At 41.2% G+C, this 20631-nt stretch overlaps 1 protein-coding gene across 1 annotated transcript; it reads right to left on the bottom strand.

The window, feature by feature from the left end:
• Nucleotides 1-297: 297 nt before the first annotated feature.
• Nucleotides 298-18527, bottom strand: LOC138959762 (acetylcholine receptor subunit beta-type lev-1-like). Its single transcript, XM_070331371.1, has 8 exons — nucleotides 18101-18527; nucleotides 8952-9106; nucleotides 6633-6677; nucleotides 4358-4467; nucleotides 3951-4104; nucleotides 2831-2974; nucleotides 1680-1902; nucleotides 298-1231 (listed from the first exon to the last, which is right to left on the bottom strand). The coding sequence occupies exons 1-8, from the start codon at nucleotides 18141-18143 to the stop codon at nucleotides 843-845; spliced, it is 1263 nt and encodes a 420-aa protein (XP_070187472.1). The 5' UTR covers nucleotides 18144-18527; the 3' UTR covers nucleotides 298-842.
• Between the last annotated feature and the right edge of the window lie 2104 nt (nucleotides 18528-20631).

Here is a 20631-nt window from a genome sequence, read left to right on the forward strand (position 1 = left end):
TTTGTGAGGATCAATTAATAAGTCTGTATCCTCCAAATTCTGTGTGTGGAGTGTATTGAATTAGAATGAAAGGAGTTAGATAGGGCAGAACACGCACGAGTAAAAAATAACTCTAATTCCATATACCACTTCATGACACACACACACACACACACACACACACACACACACACACACACACACACACACACACACACACAAGCACACACACACACACACACACACACACACACACACACACACACACACACACACACAAGCTGTTCAAGGCAACAATGGGTGACAAAAGTTTCCCGTCAGCTTAATTAGTTTTCAGCAAATCTACGAACAACAGTTCAAATTTGTTCTCTCAAAATAACTGTTTTCCGAATGATCGTCAAAAAGAGGGTAACACGATAGCAACTTTAGACATCATACAGGTATATTTACTTCGCCTATAGACGAAAACATACCATAGACACACACACTTCGACTGGACTCACTCCTGGCTGATCAAAACCTATCGACCGAGACAGGTTAGCTGTCTGAACCGATGTCGGTATCATACCAACAGTGATCCTAATTTTCATAAAAACAGACTTTGTTTCTTGTTTTGCACACTTTCAGTTCAAGCATAACATACCGTTATATTTTTGAATTTAGAAAAAACAAAGAATGCTATGACACTAGTTTTGTGTTTGTTTATGCAATTTCAACTTATGCATACCTTTTAAGAGTCAAAACAAATTTTAGGTTCAGGTGGAAAAAAATAAGGGAACCGGAGACACTGACATTTGTTAAGATTAGTCCACTTTGAGTGACCCTCTAATGCAAAATGCAAGAAGAGTAACCTCCGCACCGCGTTAACCTGCAAGCATGTTGCAAAAGGTAATCAAAGTCACGAGCGCAGTAACCGCAATGTAGGCCCGGAGAAGGAAAGCGTCCAAGACGTGTGACATCATCTTCCACGTCACTTCCTGTTCGTCGTGCGCATCCTCCGGTACTTCTGATCTTTGGCGTGTGGACGGCCGAAGGTCTGTCAATGACGCTGAACCCAGCTTCGTGACTGGTGTCGAAAACGTTTGCTTCTTGTAATATTCCTCTTTGCAAAGGAGGCGCACGACGAACCTGGTGACGTCACGATATCTTTTCGGGACGGGCTGGTCGACCTCGCGGAAGTACAGATTCAGGGAGATTATGCTGAACACCACGGACATACTGCACAGCGTCAGCACCAGAATCACGTACACCTCTGAGGATAAAGAAAAGAATAGGTAAGGCTTAAAACAAAAGGCCTCGCACGCACTCCCCCTCCCTCCCCTGTCCTTCTGTCTGTCTGTCTGTCTGTCTGTCTGTCTGTCTGTCTGTCTCTCTGTCTGTCTCTCTCTCTGTCTCTCTCTCTCTCTCTGTCTCTCTCTCTGTCTCTCTCTCTCTCCGTCTCTTTCTCTCTCTCACACGCACACACACACACACACACACACATATACACACACACACATACGCACACACACACACACACACACACATACATATATATATATATATATGAACGCGCGAGCAAACTCACACATACACCCACAAACGTACGCACTTACGCACACACACACACCCCTCACACATAGGCCCTACACACACACACACACACACACACACACACACAAACACACAAACACACACATTGCAGTCCTACAAGCACTGACCAAATACAGAGGTGTGGTCAGCCGTGGTGGGCATCTGGCTGCCCAGGATTGTCATGAGGACGACAAAGGTCAGCATGACAGTCAGACTAAATCCCATCTTCTCCCCGGACTCTGCAGGCAGCACGAAGATGAACAGGCCTAACACTGCCATCATCATCACCGGCATGATCAGATTCAGCCCATAGTAGGCGGGCTTCCTCTTGTACTTGAAGTAAAATGTTACCTGGAGGGGTCGAAAAGAGAAAAGACTTAGACGAGTACTGGATAATTATGTAAAACGAAAAGGGGTGTGGGGGGTGTGGTAGTCAGGCTTCCTCTCAAACTTGAAGTAAAATGTTACCTGGAGGGGTCGAAAAGAGAAAGGACTTAGACAAGTACTCGATAATTATGTAAAACAAAAAGGTATATCTATAATGATTTGATTTTTTAATGACACTTCATTCGTCTGTTAACTTGCATCCTATGCTTTCTTGCGTTCATTTGCTGGCTTTTCCTTGCACAGTTTTGCTCTTTCAAAATTAGATACAAAACGACCAAAGTGCCCACTGAGCACCTCTGTATACAACACGGCTTATACATGCACTGAGCACTGGGCGTACATACTTAGTACCTCGGATGTACACTCTTGACCCCGAAAGCGTGAGTAATGCACAAATGTGTCCATGTTATTCTAACGAGACGACGAGTCAACAGACCACGATGTGACGTTCGTGGCAGCACTCCGGGACTTCTCTGTAAGCAAGCCTTTGCCTGGTCAGCTGGAAGTGAGGACGTTACGGAGAGGTGTGGGCCATGTAATGCGGCAATCAAAATATCATTTTATCAACAAAGAAATTTTCACCAAAGAAGTTGGTTTCGTTAAGGGATGATGCTTCTGAATATTTCCCTTCCCTAACGTGCAGGGAACAAAAAAGTGTGTGTGTGTGTGTGTGTGTGTGTGTGTGTGTGTGTGTGTGTGTGTGTGTGCGCGTGTGCGTGCATGTGTGTATGTGCGTGTGTGCGGACACGCGTGCGTACGTGCGTGCGTGCTTGAATGCGTGCGTGTGTCTTTTAGTTTTTATTTGGATGACTTGCGTGTGAGTCGGAGTCGAAGTCGAAGAGGGAGGAAAAACAGAGGGTGTTGGTTTTTATTTTTCCCAAACGCAACTCACCTGTGAGTAATTACGAAAATCGACATTGCTGGTCCAGGCATCAAGCAGATTCCACTCCCCGTTTTTGCTGTAGTAGCTCAGGTCCAAATCATCCGCGTCTGCCTCCAGTACGAGTTCTTGTATCGTGTAGCCAAACGTCTTTACCTTTATAACGATTTCAAGTGACAAGTGGACAACAGTGAGCTTTTTAGATACTCGATATAAATGAGGAATAGTAAAGGTCCTAAGAGAGAACCCTTGACACCAGCAGAATGTGTAACATAACTTGATTTGGTTCCTTTCAATACAACTGCTTGCTTGCGATAGCTCAAGTAATTCTCGAACCAAACAAGCACGGGACCTCTTATACCAATCGCCTCAAGCTTGTGGAGCAGACCACGATGCCAAACTGTATCAAAAGCTTTGAATACATCAAATATAATTGCCTGTGACATAATGTTTTTATCAACTGCATTACAAAAATCATCATAGATACTCACTAACTGATAAACAGCCAAATTACCAGCAATAAAACCTGATTGACAGGCTGTAATTAAATCATGATTTTGCAAGTATTTACACACAAATTTCTACATATTTTTCGAGCACTTTCCGAATACAACTCAGCAAAAAGATGTGCGATTAATGTATAATCTGAGAAATATAGGTAAGTCATTGCTCAAAACGCATACCACCAGACAAGAGAAAGTGAGAATTGTGCAGAACCAATCTCCTGTCATCTGAGAGAATAAAAAGCATTGGAATGAACAACATTGGAATAAAAGTCGCTTATTCATTTCAATGCTTGTTATTCTCTAAGGTGCAATTCTTGTGGCACATGTCGTATGTATTTTAGAGTGCCAACTAGCGTTGTGCCTCATTTGATTCAGATTCTCATGTACAAGAGCCCGGATGCTGCTGTCCGAGAGTTAGAGAGGGTCATAGAGGGTAACCGCAAAAACACTCGCGCCGAAGTGTTTGAACGGTATTTCTATAGATTCTCAAAGTGTATCGCAGCTCTGGAAGGATCATTCGAGAAAATGGCGTGATCAAAGTAACGACGAACTGTGCGATAATATGAGATTCTGAGGACTTTCAGAACAGACTACGTATTGGCTGCATTTACGAGTTCTTCGCTCACCGAGACGCTGCAGGTCTGACTGTCGAAGGGGAAGAAGCGGATATCAGTGCTACAGCTGACCAACAGTATGCCGGGGGGACTCCATTGCAGCGTGCCTGTGGACAAGATCCTCAACGGGATGGTGTCCTCGTCTATGGCCGCCAGGTTGTTCACCCTGAAACACGCGCAGCACGAGATTGTGTTGGAAGTTGATCCAAAGGATAATACCTAAGAAACAAAAGGCCCTCAGGTCGCTTCCAAAGTTCCACCATAAGATTCTGCGGAAGAGCATCTTGCCACAATGCAATACCAAATATATCAGCCTGGTTGTTTTGTGGGGAAATGTTAATGTGCGCTGAATTGATTGCATTAGTAACAATTTCTTCATTCTGTAAACAGAATTAATTCAACAACGATCAAGAACTCACGAATTATATACGACGATGGTGGGAGTCCAGACTTCGTCCTGAAAGACGTGTGTCTCTGCAATGTTGGCATAGCTACTAGGTGCCCATGTCAGTCGCTCATCTTCCCAAGTCTATCCACAGACAAATAGGAATCATATTACATCTCTCGTTCTCTTTGTCTCCGTCTTCTTCTTTTTTTTCTCTCTCTCTCTCTCTCTCTCTCTCTCTCTCTCTCTCTCACTCTCTCTCTCTCTCTCTCTCTCTCTCTCTCTCTCTCTCTCTCTCTCTCTCTCTCTCTCTCTCTCTCTCTCTCTCTCTCTCTCTCTCTCTCTCTCTCTCTCTCTCTCTTGGAATTGTTTATTCTTTTGCTTGCTGATGATTTATTGTTGTTATCAGAGACAGTTGTGGGTCTACAGACTCAGTTAAATAATTTACGCAGGACAGTGTCTTCTCTTCATTTAAAGGTAAACATGAGTAAAAGTAACATTATTGTGTTTAGGAAGGGTGGATATTTGAGTGCAAGGGAAAGATGGACATAATTATGGGGGTGATATATTACCTGTTGTAAACGTGTATAAGTATTTAGGAATATTGTTTTCAACTCGACTTAGTTTTACTGCTGCCTGTTGCGATCTCTCAAGCCGGGCCAAAAATGCTCTGATGTGTATTATACAAAGATTATCTGTGCTTAATAATAATAGTTTGAATGTTTTTTTGAAGTTGTTTGATTCCCAAGTACAACCAATAGTACAGTATGGTGCTGAGATATGGGGACTGGATAAGGCTGCTCTGCAGTGTGAAAAAGTCCATTTATTTGCACTGAAGAAGTTCTTAGGAGTTCGAATGCGAACACCTAATGATCTTGTATATGGCGAGACAAACAGATATCCGATATATTTGAATTCTATTTTAAGATGCATTAGCTACTGGTTGAAATTGTTAAAGATGGAGGCGCACAGACTTCCTCGTAAATCCTATGAAATGTTGTATAAAATGGATGAAAGTGGTAAAACGAACTGGGCCTCAGGTGTCCGTTGTAAATTGTATGAGTACGGTTTTGGTTTTGTGTGGTGGAATCAGGGCGTTGTTAATAAAAAATATTTTTTGCGTGTTTTTAGGGAAAGGTTGGTCGATTGCAGATGGCAAGAGTGGGATTATCATATACAAAATAGTGATAGATTTGCTGTTTATCGGACATTTTGTACTGTACATGACATTAAACCCTATCTTTTGTCGAATATGGATAGGCATTTAAAGTTTATTATGACCAGGTTTCGATTCGGCATTTCAGAAATTGCAGTGCATGCTTACCGATATAGAAAACATAATGCCGATGATTTGATGTGTCCTCTTTGTAAACAAAACCAAGAAGATGAAGTCCATTTTGTTTTGTGTTGTCCATACTATAACAAATTAAGAGAAAATTTGATCCCATTTAAATATTATAAGAACCCAAGCATTTTCCGACTCAGCTTGCTTTTAGCATCACCTCAAGAAACTGTTGTCCGAAATGTATCCCTGTATTTGTATAAAGCCTTTAAATTAAGAGATGTTGTAACCTCCTAGTTAAATGCCGTGTAATGTATGTGTTGTGCGATTATTATGTTGTACCTTTTTTGTGTGCACCTGTTGAGTTTAATTTATATGCAATGTGAACCGTTTGTTCACACCCCTTCATAAGGGGCTATGGCCTATTGAATAAACTATCTGCGTCTGCGTCTGCGTCTGCGTCTCTCTCTCTCTCTCTTTCTCTCTCTCTCTCTCTCTCTCTCTCTCTCTCTCTCTCTCTCTCTCTCTCTCTCTCTCTCTCTCTCTCTCTCTCTCCCTCTCTCTCTCACCCTTTATAGTCAATGTCATTCTGGAGTTTGCCTAAAGGAAGAAATTCTCTCTTTCTCTCTCTCTCTCTCTCTCTCTCTTTCTCTCTCTCTCTCTCTCTCTCTCTCTTTCTCTCTCTCTCTCTCTCTCTCTCTCTCTCTCTCTCTCTCTCTCTCTCTCTCTCTCTCTCTCTCTCTCTCTCTCTCTCTCTCTCTCTCTCTCTCTCTCTCACTCACGCTTTATAGTCAATGTCATTCTGGAGTTTGCCTAAAGGAAAAAATCAACAACAAAAACAGAAAAAAAATGAAAGACAAGGACACATTTACAAACAAACAAGGAAGCAAACCAGTACTAATTCCTGCACAAATTCCTGATGTACCATAACTTTTAAACTGTGTTTCATGTGTGCATGCAGTATACGTTACGGATAGTGAATGAAGTAGTGATGTACATGTGTACTGTTGTATCTGCTCGAACTCACCATATCCCACCAACCTGAGATGGACATGGTCTGTGCCTTGATATCCTGCAAGCAAAAGGCTTTCTTGTGTACGCAGACAAAGCTCGGCTTCATTCATTAACAATAACAATAACAATAACAACACTTTATTGTCCATTAAAATATCCCATTAAAATGGAAAATGTTCTTTGACACACCCATCCTGCCCGTAGACGATTATAACGGACATTTCATAAGAATTATTAGGACATTAACTGATAGGACTTTCTTTTCTTTCTTTATTTGGTGTTTAACGTCGTTTTCAACCACGAAGGTTATATCGCGAGATGGGATAGAGCAACTTGTCAGGGGGAAGATGGGATAGAGCCACTTGTCAATTGGTTCTCGTTCACAAAAGCACTAATCAAAAATTTGCTCCAGGGGCTTGCAACGTAGTACAATATATTACCTTACTGGGAGAATGCAAGTTTCCAGTACAAAGGACTTAACATTTCTTACATACTGCTTGACTAAAATCTTTACAAAAATTGACTATATTCTATACAAGAAACACTTAACAAGGGTAAAAGAAGAAACAGAATCCGTTAGTCGCCTCTTACGCTATGCTGGGGAGCATCGGGTAAATTCTTCCCCCTTACCCGCGGGGGGTCACTGATAGGACAACAACACATAAAACACATAGGTTCACATATTATAATGACAAGCACACCTATCATATTACCATTAAAGGCATATGTACGCGCTCCCGTGTTTACAAAGTGTAGTTTGCCCATAATCGATGTCAAACGCACCATAAGACCATATAATGACGATATGTCAGTCCATGCGCGGACCATAATACATGCATTACAGCTTGTTCTAGCCTCTGAAAAAGTGAGGATGTCAACAAAGCCGCGGTGTTAGCTCCCTTGCATCAACGTTACATGTGTTGCCAAATCTATAAATAGGACGATCCAGATCAAAATGAAGATGAACATATCTCAACATTGAAGGGGTCCTACACCACAATATTTTGCAGGGAACTTAATTTAGCATGTCTCCAGCTGTTGGTAAAGCAATTAGCGTGTATAGTCATCGAGTACATATGCCTTTAACACTGACCCACAGTGCTTTCATCTTATAATATAATGAAATTACAGATACAATCTAAATAAAGGGCATTAGTCTTTATATCTATCACAATCAAATATAATTGTGCAATGTATTTCCCCTCTCATATCTCAGGAGTTAGGGTGTCAAAGCAGAGCAATGACGTTAATAGCTTTGGCATCGGGGCTTCTTTTCAACAGCGTAGTGTACGCGTATTAATTGGTTTTGTGCAAACTGTTCTAGTCTGTTTGTTTGTTTTTCAACACATCTGTTTGAGTTCGTCCAACACTTACTAAACAAACAAAAAAGGTAACTTTTCTATTTGTTCACATCCAAACAGGCAATCGAACGACAGGTTCTCTTATTTGTTATTTTAATTTTCGAAAATCAGCATGACTGTGTTCGTTTATTGCAGTTTTTGCTGTTTTAAGATATTCCGCTGAGGTATGACGTGCACATATATCGAGGTAAGATACCCAAATATCCATTTTTACAATGCGAAGATCTTACTTAAAAAGAAGCAAAAGATAAGTATGAAATAAAATAAAAACACGTTTTAGTGAATTTCTGTAGAAACGCAATCACATAATTATATGACTGACTCAACTCATTTTATTCCACCATATTAAATGCCAGTAATGTTCTGGCATGTCAAAGAGCAAGACGTTCGAACGTTAAAAAAAGGGTGGTAAGTTATTGTTTTGCGCCTGGTATAGTTGGCTGTGTCCGTCCATCCGTCCGTCAATGTCAGACGTTATGTATTATTTCGCGTGTGCTTATCTAATGAAGACAAACTCTTTGTTTGCTTCAGCTTCAGGTACTTGTCACTGAATACTCAGAAAAGGGAAGCCGAATTCACTCTAGGTGTACACGCGGGACCAGTAATATCGATCCGCAGTGCGATCAGAGTGTGTGCATGGTCCTTCCGTGACCACTAGCAATTATTGAGCGCTTCGAGCAGGCTCGCCAGTCTCAAATACCCTCTGTTATTCTAAAATATCCTCTGTAATTCCGTCATAGCCATCGGGGCGTCACTGAAGATCTAGTGCAGATCATAATCACTCAGTCTGTGGATAAATAGGTGGGTGGGTGGGTGGATGGATGGGTCGGTGGGCGGATGGATGGATGGATGGATGGATGGGTAGGTAGGTGGGTGGGTGGGATGGATGGATGGATGGATGGACGGACGGATGGAAGGATGCATAGATGGAAGGATAGATGGATGGGTGGATGGATGGATGGATGACTTACAATATTGTTGAGTGAGGTTGGCACCAGGCTGAGACTGACAGTGGTGGAGCCGTTGGGACGCACGGAGACATCGTACCCAGCAGTGGCGAACAGGGCCGTCCTCAGTGACGTCTCATCGCTAGTCGTAAACCCCTGGCCAGGTTGCACCGCGCACACTGTCGACAGTAAGGAGTTCAGAAAAACAGTCGAACCTTCTCTGACGTCCACCTCTTGATAACGACCACCTGCCCATTACAACCACCTCAAAGAAACCCCGACGAATGTCTTTCCTATGTAATTCACCTTTCCATATCAACCATCTGTCTATAAGAAACACGACTGGTTGGTCCCTTGGGTGGTAATTCACCTTTCCATATCAACCATCTGTCTATAAGAAACACGACTGGTTGGTCCCTTGGGTGGTAATTCACCTTTCCATATCAACCATCTGTCTATAAGAAACACGACTGGTTGGTCCCGTGGGTGGTAATTCACCTTTCCATATCAACCATCTGTCTATAAGAAACACGACTGGTTGGTCCCTTGGGTGGTAATTCACCTTTCCATATCAACCATCTGTCTATAAGAAACACGACTGGTTGGTCCCTTGGGTGGTAATTCACCTTTCCATATCAACCATCTGTCTATAAGAAACACGACTGGTTGGTCCCTTGGGTGGGCGTCGTGGACAGTTTTGACTGTATTTGCAAACGGCTTTATAACAAGTAAATTAAACCAACTTTTAAACAAATTGAAAAAATATCAATCTGTGGCCATGTTTCCCCACCCAAACTATAAACAGTAAACATATAACGAGTACCTTGAAGTATACTAAAATCAAAAATCACATTTTGTTTTAAGTCAACAGTTGCTAACAAGCCCGTCCTCGGTTTCGTCTAAAACACAAGGCGATTCTCTCTATTTCAAAGAATAAAATACTTGAAAATGATTAAGTAAAATATTTGTGTAAAATAAAGTTGTGTTACTGTGCGTAAGCTGGCGTTTTAAAGACTAATCGGTTTTATCTCTTTCAAATAATACAAGACTTAAAATATCTTGAGACCATTTTTATTAACAAAATCATAAGTTATGGTACTCTGCATAAGCTCGTGTTTATAACAGTAGATGGTTTTATCCCTGTAAGATAAAACACAAACTTGTAAACTGTTCAGAAAACATAACCTTCGTGTAACCGCGTGTAAACAGCAGGCGAGCCAGGCTAAACAATTCACATATATACAAAACAGTGCTAAGACTGTGTGTCCAAACTTTACCGAACGAAAAACCACATTTAAACTACAAAGTGCGATTATTTTCTAAAAGGAATCAAACTCACTGACAACTTGAAATTCTTCTCGGGAATGTTTTTCAGCTTTACAAATGTCGATAGCATACCCTTTTCTGCTAACTTCCCGATGAAACAGGACTAAACCTATTATGTTCTGTCCCTAAACACCACAAAATGCCCAAAGTCGAAAGATGTAGTACAAACAGGGGAGTACAACGGAACAGCCGTTTTTGTGTGCCTGTGAGCTTAGTTCACAGTTGCCGACTGACACAAATTTTCGCATTCGGCTTTTCTTATCTCGTAACTCCACACTAAATACCCCACTTCCCCTCTGAAGTATTGATGTACAACCCATGGCACTAACATTCATGTAGTCGTTTATAACTGAGGTTGAAAAATTCGCTTCATGACGAGACAAGTATAAATGCCATTCACCCAAACTGGAAACGTCGCTGCCGTCTGCTCGCTTTGTACGGATTAGCTGTTCTCTTTTTCTCCCCTTGTTGCATCCTAGTTCTTCAGTTGTTTCTAGTTTTCCGTTGATGTTGTGTTTTGGTCTTCTTCATAAGTAGTCTTGTTCAAAATTTAAAAACTCAAACTTCTTTTTGTTGAACTAATAAAAAGCTGTTTAACAGCTGTGTTGTCAAATCGAGTTTTTTTCCAAAGTCAGTGTGGCGCCTGCGCAAAACTAATGCGCATAAGAAACGGCGTCTGCTATCAAAACCTGAGATCAACGCATCGACGCAAAAACTGTCATTTTGTAAGTTTGGAACAACAAATAAAGGTCAGAACAGCTATATAATCGCTATTGTATTTTCAGCGTAGCAATAGGGTCCGATATTTAGACTCGAACAAGTATAATGCGACTCGTTTTCGACTCGTCGGCATTATACTTGTCTCGTCTAAATATCGGACCCTATTCAGTGCTACGCTGAAAATACAATAGCTGTTAATCTATCTATTGGCCGGGCACTAGCGATGGGTTGTGTCTGAAACACGTTGACAAGGAGCTCGTGTGGATTATTTGTATCACTAAAAGCAAGGGTATTCACTCATACGAACCCAACAGACTTATTTCCGAACATCGTCTATTGGCTAACCGCACTGGAACCGCGGTGCCTCGTTTACACAGACGAGAGGCACAACGCTCCTGATATGAAATGTTGCTGGCCCTGCAACGAATAAACAAGTCGCGTAAGGCGAAATTACTACATTTAGTCAAGCTGTGGAACTCACAGAATGAAACTGAACGCACTGCATTTTTTCACAATGACCATTGTCCGCCGCTTGTGCATAACGGAGTGAAACTGACGAGCCTGTTCAGCGCGGTAGTGGTTTCGCTGTGCTGCATAGCACGCTTTTCTGTACCTCTCTTCGTTTTAACTTTCTGAGCGTGTTTTTAATCCAAACATATCATATCTATATGTTTTTGGAATCAAGAACCGACAAGGAATAAGATGAAATTGTTTTTAAATCGATTTCGGAAATTTAATTTTGATCATAATTTTTATATTCTTAATTTTCAGAGCTTGTTTTTAATCTAAATACAACACATTTATATGTTTTTGGAATCAGAAAATGATGTAGAATAAGATAAACGTAAATTTGGATCGTTTTATATAAAATAAAAAAAATTATTACAATTTTCAGATTTGTAATGACCAAAGTCATAATTAATTTTTAAGCCACCAAGCTGAAATGCAATACCAAAGTCCGGCCTTTGTCGAAGATTGCTTTACAAAAATTTCAATCAATTTGATTGAAAAATGAAGGTGTGACAGTGCCGCCTCAACTTTTACAAAAAGCCGGATATGACGTCATCAAAAGTATTTATCGAAAAAAAGAAAAAAACGTCTGGGGATATCATTCCCAGGAACTCTCATGTCACATTTCATAAAGATCGGTCCAGTAGTTTGGTCTGAATCGCTCTACACACATACACGCACAGACACACACACACACACACACACACACACATACACACACACACACACACACACACACACACACACACACACACACACACACACACATACACCACGACCCTCGTCTCGATTCCCCCTCTATGTTAAAACATTTAGTCAAAACTTGACTAAATGTAAAAAAAAAAGCGCTGTGTCCTTTATGCTTTCATGAAGTATAAACAAATAATCACGACTGAATAAGACTTGTGCTTTTCTTTGTGCCACTTCAATCAAATGTCATCAAGGTTCATCCGTTTCATCTCGCAGTAGGCCTGCTGCTAGGAGTCATGTGCCAAGCAATCCAAATCTCCGCGATTTCTAGTGCATTTAAATGTGAACTGTAAATGTGCCTGGCGACTGCAGGTGCAAAGCAAAGTTCGATAGGCCGTTAACAAGCTCGTAAGGCCTGGCGCTATAACTTCATCAGGACAGACGACGCACTGCAGATTATTTCAGCCCGCTACACATTGCGTGAAAGGAAAACAGGCCAAGTACTCGTCATAATCCCTATCGCAGCATCAATAATATGCAGTGCGTCGTCTGTGCCGCTGAAACTGCGCAGACCTGTATATTCTGCCCTTAACTAACATGTTTTCTAGTTTAACCCCGATGAGAGGGACAAAAGGGTGTTTTGCTTTACATGCACAAGTTCTCTTCCACCAGAGGGTGTTAAATTCATATTTACAAGGCCAAAATGCTTTAGTTTCTGGGGGAGTTGCCCCTAGGTGGCCACCTAGACCCCCGGCGTTATGTATTTCCTTGAAACTCATTCTTACTTGAATGGATTGGATTGCTGCCTGTGTACGTATGACCTAAGGCTGGACCCAAGACGCATCACATTCTGAATAACCTAGCTAATCCTCGGACGCAACAAAATCTAAAATACATAGTCCCTTGACGCATCAAATTTTTAATAAACTGCTCCCTTGACGCAGCTACATTCTATATGACCTGGCACCTTGACGTGTCAAACTTCCAAACGACCTGATCCTTCCACGCATCAAATTTCTAAATGACCTAATCCCTGAACGTATCAAAATTCCAAATGACCTAATCCCTTAACGTATCAAAATTCCAAATGACCTAATCCCTTAACGTAACAAAATTCCAAATGACCTGATCCCTTGACATCCCCAGAGCTGTATTTACGGTACACTGTTAATTATTCCGCACTCTCACGTTGTGAAAGGAATAAGGCCAATTATGTTTATTCTGTCAGTGAAGTATTTTCACAATTGTATTTTATTGATAGAATTACTTTTAAAGCGAGAGAATTTCGAAATTGTATGACAGATATGAAATAATAGTCAACACTGCTGTGTTCGATTTTGGTTGAACAAATTTGTTATTGAAATTGATGAAAAAGTTTGGCTCATTGCACACAAAAACACGGCAGAGAGCAGATTAAAAGAACTACAAAGGAAGAAACTGCACAATATATACCCTATCAATATTCTTCTCTTATAAATGGGACTCGTAAATAATGATCAATGACGATTCTGTACAGATCAAATGGATTATATTGAACACCTTTTCTTCACTGCAGTAAACTTCATTCACTGTGGAAACATGTTGAAACTTTGTTCTTCGCTCGATATAACATAGCAATTGGTTTAGATGTAACAGATGTGCTCATTGGTGTGCGCGAAAAGGATGGTTTAACACATGACATGTATCAGTATCTTACTAATTTAATTTTGACTGGAAAAATGTGTATTAGCAAATTTAGATACGGGACACCGCTTGAAATATTATTTCTTTTTCAGAGGGAATTAACGCTCATGGGCCTCTTATAAAACAAGAGCAAGTCTTTTTTGAGTGTTTGAAACCGACGGGCGCAGTGGCGCAGTGGTAAGACGTCGGCCTCCTAATCGGGAGGTCGTGAGTTCGAATCCCGGTCGCTGCCGCCTGGTGGGTTAAGAGTGGAGATTTTTCCGATCTCCCAGGTCAACTTATGTGCAGACCTGCTAGTGACTTAACCCCCTTCGTGTGTACACGCAAGCACAAGACCAAGTGCGCACGGAAAAGATCCTGTAATCCATGTCAGAGTTCGGTGGGTTATAGAAACATGAAAATACCCAGCATGCCTCCCCCGAAATCGGCGTATGCTGCCTGAATGGCGGGGTAAAAACGGTCATACACGTAAAAATCCACTCGTGCTTAAAACATGAGTGAACGTGGGAGTCTAAGCCCATGAACGAAGAAGAAGAAGAAGAAGTGTTTGAAACCTCGATAGAGTTTGATTGGAAGTCTTATGTGTGATCATGTTATTGTAATAGTGATACAATAAGGTTGTGTGACAGATTTAAAGTGTCTGATATAATTATGTATATCTATTTGATGCTGTGCGAGTACGGGGTCAGAGGGAAACCACCTCAGTTTGATCAAAATTGTCTTGGTCTGTCTCAATGTTTGACAATGAACAATTGGTTTTGCATGAAGAAAATAACTCAGAGAGATAACGAATACGGTTATGCTATATGAAGTGACTGCTGTACGCAAATAAAAAGAAAAAATTACAAGCTTGTCGGCTTGAAGTGGTGTGTGGAAGTGTGACACTTTGGACGGCCCGGGATATTCTTTGAGTTACCTGGGTTGTTTTTATCAACTAACCCCCAGTTTTTGGTGTGTTCTTGTAAAGGAAGGTTTACTCTTGAAACCTATCCTAAAATAAATACACAATTTTACATTGTTTTTGCGCAAATGGTTTGGAAATCGATGTAGTTCGATCGTAACACACTTTGTCCAACGTTCCTGTTAAAAGGAATAATTGTCCGCTACTCCAAGGAGGGCTCTGTTTAAAGCCACCCTCCGCCTCCAGTAAACCATCTGTTTCTGATCACTGAGCTCCCCGAGTTTTTACATATGGTACAAACATACTTCCATTTGAACGCTTACCGCTCGGGAACGTCCTGGCTGCTTTCCGTTGAGAATGAGAAATGTTCAAAGAATTTATTTCGCGCAGTTATAAAAGGATGTACTATAAAGGGAATCGGAAGCCTCGTTTTGGCGCAAGACCTAACTTCTAAAATCTAAATAATGAATTGACAGCGTGTGAGACAAGCATTCTTAAATCATAAAAGAATTCTGTTCTCATCAAGACAAGATCAGGGGCGGGGATGTAGCTCAGTCGGTAGCGCGCTGGATTTGTATCCAGTTGGCCGCTGTCAGCGTGAGTTCGTCCCCACGTTCGGCGAGAGATTTATTTCTCAGTCAACTTTGTGTGCAGACTCTCCTCGGTGTCCGAACACCCCCGTGTGTACACCCAAGCACAAGACCAAGTGCGCACGAGAAAGATCATGTAATCCATGTCAGAGTTCGGTGGGTTATAGAAACACGAAAATACCCAGCATGCTTCCTCCGAAAACGGCGTATGGCTGCCTAAATGGCGGGGTAAAAAACGGTCATACACGTAAAATTCCACTCGTGCAAAAAACCCACGAGTGTACGTGGGAGTTTCAGCCCACGAACGCAGAAGAAGAAGACAAGATCAGTGCAATTCGAAGTTTTGAAAGTTGGATAAACAGGAGCCCGGATGCAGGTCATGCAAGGTCGTGTCAGTTGAATGGTAAGTGTAAAGATGCAGCTCTTTTGACTTGATGGCGGGGAAGTAAGCTACCGAAAACCATGCAACTTTCCCTCTTTCTTTTTGGAATGCCAGTCGACTGAGATTTCCAAACATTTGATATTGTTTGTTGCTGTGCCTGTGTAGACCGATTATTATTCTAAAATAAGTACTGCAGCGACAGTGCTAATATCACATCTCATGAGCTGCATCTTACTTTTGTTCAAGCAGACGAATGTTCTGCATATCGCTAGTTTCTTTGAAGTCAACCTCCGCCGCTCAGTTCGTGTCACTCACATTTGTGTGTTGCAATTTATATTCAAAGCTTCATAATAACGTGCTATTGCAGATACAGAGACGCATTGAAACCACAAACTGACTACTAAATGCATCACGTCTGTAAAAAAAGGAAAGTGGGTCACACGGGGCCACGATGGCTCGGGGGCTGAATAAACCACGAGAACTGGTGTGTGGTTTACGCATGCTAAATAGCCATTCAAACGAACTGTGTCATTTAATGCTGTTAAATGCTATTGCAAGTGTGTTCCATAAGGTTAGAATTGCTTATTTCGTAAAAGATTCCATCGTTCTGTAAAATTCATGTGAGGCGGAGTGGGGCTTTAACATTGATGAAAATGGGAGCAACTAACTGCCTTCTTTGAATTTTATTCACCAATGTATTTGCTTAAACCCGTGTTTTAATTCGGTTTCTTTGTCAAAGCAAACTGGTTACATTTGTCGGTTATTGGTAGTTAAAAGATAGATTAATTAATAATTGTTTTGAAGTTATTCACGATTGATTTATATTTCATTTATATGTTGGTTTTGTAAATTGGTATAACATATTTTGTGTCATTTTATTAATTTTTTGACGTTTTGTTTTGGAGAAAAAAATGTAAATGTAATATAATGGTAGTAAGTTAAGATATTAGGAAAAGTAAAAATTAGTCAAAACTTGACTAAAATGTAAAAAGGAAGAGTTAGGCGAAAGTAATAAAAGTAATTAGTAAATAAAAATGTAAATTTAAGGAATAATTTTTGTTTAAATAACAGGTTAACATTTGATTTATTTTCTCTAGGCATTTGTTGAATAACTTATTTCTTCATTTCTTTATTAATTTGTTTTTCCTTTTATGTACTTATGGATTTATTTTATTATTCATTTGTCTATGTGTTGATTTATTGATTGTTTGATTGATTCATTCATTGATATTGTTATGTTTAAATTTTTTATTTTATCTATACCTTTACCTTAAATTTGTGTTTGTTTGTTTGTTTGCTTAACGCCCAGCCGACCACGAAGGGCCATATCAGGGCGGTGCTGCTTTGACATATAACGTGCGCAACACACAAGACAGAAGTCGCAGCACAGGCTTCATGTCTCACCCAGTCACATTATTCTGACACCGGACCAACCAGTCCTAGCACTAATCCCATAATGCCAGACGCCAGGCGGAGCAGCCACTAGATTGCCAATTTTAAAGTCTTAGGTATGACCCGGCCGGGGTTCGAACCCACGACCTCCCGATCACGGGGCGGACGCCTTACCACCAGGCCACCCGTGCCGGTTTTACCTTAAATAAATACGTAGAATTTTATTAAGATTGTAAAATAAGACATCTCCGTTTGTAAGCTCTAATATTTCAGAGAAAAAGTTGATTCACACGTTACAATTTTTTTTTTAGCAGAAATTAAATTCACAGGAAAAGAGAGAGAATTGAATTGAAATTGAATTGAACTTTATGTTTCGAGGGTAACAGAATAAGCAATGTAAACATGGGTTTTTTCATCCGGCCCTCGCCCATTGAGGGTAACTCAATTAATAACAAGAAGAAATAGAAGTTAAGTTAACTACAATACAATTTACAATTATAAAGAGAGAGAGAGAGAGAGAGAGAGAGAAAGAGAGACAGACAGACAGACAGACAGACAGACAGACGTAGACAGATAGACAGAGAAAGAGAGACAGACAGACAGACAGACAGACAGACGTAGACAGATAGACAGAGACAGACAGACAGACAGACAAACAGACAGACAAACAGAGACAGAGACAGTAATTGCAGTAAAGCATGTATTGCTATTTTCATCCGGTCCATGAATACTAGGAACAATAGAAAATCTTGTCACAACGTTTAGCAACATATAGTGTCTTTTGTTCACAATAATAAGTTAAACACTATATCTTTTCAATAGGCTCATCGATAATGCACAGAAGTACAGAAGAGAGAGAGAGAGAGAGAGAGAGAGAGAGAGAGAGAGAGAGAGAGAGAGAGAGAGAGAGAGAGAGAGAGAGAGAGAGAGAGAGAGAGAGAGAGGGATGCAGTCAACTTTCAAAGCAATATTCACCTACCTAGCAGAAATACTGCCGATAGCACCACCGTAGACTTGAGCATCGTTGCGGCAGCCGACTTCTTTGTCACTGTCAGCAACCTGCGACAGCACGTATCACAGAATGACTCGTCGCAATCCCGTAGGGAGGGTCCTCTGCCAGCTAAATCTGATGTCTCTGGCACCTGTTCTCGAATACCTGAATTGCGATTAAAACATTTTAACTCAGCAGATCAGGTCAAAACTAAATCAGTTTAATGCAACTGCATGGTCAGGTTGTCAATAAGCTAGTTAGTTCATTCTCAGGTTCTCAACATACACGGGTGGGCGATCCAGCTTAAAGTACACAGCGTTATGCCGGTCGCCTAGCGATTTGCTCCCTGAGAGTCATTTCGGCCTTGTACTATTGACGATGAATTATTCGGTGAGCTATGGGTACAGGCGCTAGAGTCAATGAAGTGCAATCGTATTTCTGTGATCACTTCACTTGCTAACATTTATTATACCGCTGTCCTCTTTCAAACCAACAATTATATTTGATTTTTCAGAAGTGAAAACGATCACTGTTCGAAACGAATTCTACTTGTAATTAGCATACAAAATTAGGTCGCTTAAATCAAATGAGTTAATTCCTGAATTCTAAAAAAACAAGAAATTCCTCCGAGGTAGGAAAAACACCCCCGTCAAAGGGAAATAACCTTCTCAGTTGGTGGCAGTGACTGAGTGAGAATGGTTATTTCCCTTTGACCATTAAGATGTCCCTCTATAAGTCCTTGTAGAATCTTAATCCACCAATAACTCCCTAACCGTGTGTTTGACTGGTCCCAATTTTTGTAAGGACCGTCTCAGGAATGTATAGAACCTGTTCACCAAGTTTGGTGACGATCGGTCCGTTCATTCTTGAGATCTATATGCGAACACAAACACACAAACACACAAACAAACAAACACATCCAGTGAAACCTATATAGGCCCATTGCAGAAACTCAAGTTATCAACAGCATTTCTACTCGGCGCGCGCGGTATGGGAATCACGGGTCGTAACTCTCTGGAATTGGTCATCCGCCGCCATGTTGGATGCCTTGCACGATCTCTGACAGTGCTTGAGCGTTGGGTGGCGACTCGACAAAAGTGAAAATGACACGTTGTGTGGCATAGGGGGTAAAAATCAAGGGTCTGCCAAACCCGGCAAATGCAGTAGGCAGCCCAGAGATCCCTAAGTACCTCTCCCAATTGTAGTACTTTTCGGCAATATTTACAGTTTCAAATTGCTAGGATAGCTTCTTTGTGGTTTTAGAGAGGTGTTCTGGGGAAACTGAAAGGTAGCCTCGTCAGGGGACAACTATTCAAACCCATATCCTCATTATTTTGATTCTCAATTGAGAATAATCATTTATAGATGACTATTATTCATTTCCCTTTTTAGGATGTACTTGCACGTACTGGTGGTTTATTACCCAAATGTCCTCACAGTGACTGAGGCTTATATAAGGCTCGGTGATTCGTGTATTTGTTTGTTCAGCCCATTTCTTTCTTGTGTTTATTCACAAGAAGAAAAACAATAAAGATAATCATTTATGTATGATTTATGGTGGGATTTTTCCTCCATGGTGTGTACTAGGATGTATTGTACTAAATGTACTGTGGTCGTATATTAACGGGTTATATTCCCCGTATGTGTACTATGCGTACAGGTTCATTGGAGGGAGGGTGTAATAGTTGTTTGTTTGGTTTAGCAACGAGACAATTCATCCCTTTTTGGAAGATGAGGGTGGTCCGCCCGAGGGCAGACCGGGTTGTAGGTTCGGGACAATAAATTGACTATTGTCGTTTAGGCAGCTTAGGGATTCTGTTTCGGTTCGCTGAGTGGTCGTGTGGCCGTTTTCGCTGTTGGTTACGGCGCTCGCGCCTTTCCCTGTCTGCATACACAGTGAAATACGCAAAAAGAACAAGAGTGCAATGAAGAAAACTAACAAAGACGGCATCCAATATGGCGGCGCGAAGAGAGTATGAGCGGAGTTGTGCCCCGCCTTCGGGCTACAGCTAGCCGATCCATTTGATAACGTCACGCCGAGTAAGAAGAATGAATTGGACCTATACTCACCCCTATACTGGGGGTGTAATGACATAAAATATAGTCATTTGCGGATCGCGCTGCTTCTTCTGTAACTGGTTTTCAGACCTGTCCTATAGGTCCAATTCATTCTTCTTACTCGGCGTGACGTTATCAAATGGATCAGCTAGCTTTAGCCATAAGGGGCACAACTCCGCTCATACTCTCTTCGCGCCGCCATATTGGATGCCGTCTTTGTTAGTTTTCTTCATTGCACTCTTGTTCTTTTTGCATATTTCACTGTGTATGCAGACAAAATGAAGAAAACTGTGCATGCATGAGTCCAAAGGGGATCTGCCTTTTTATCACAACAGCACAACATAACAAGTCGCGTAAGGCGAAAATACAATTTAGTCAAGTAGCTGTCGAACTCACAGAATGAAACTGAACGCAATGCCATTTTTCAGCAAGACCGTATACTCGTAGCATCGTCAGTCCAC

This window comes from Littorina saxatilis, linkage group LG2 (genome assembly GCF_037325665.1).
Source record: "Littorina saxatilis isolate snail1 linkage group LG2, US_GU_Lsax_2.0, whole genome shotgun sequence".
Taxonomy (NCBI): domain Eukaryota; kingdom Metazoa; phylum Mollusca; class Gastropoda; order Littorinimorpha; family Littorinidae; genus Littorina; species Littorina saxatilis.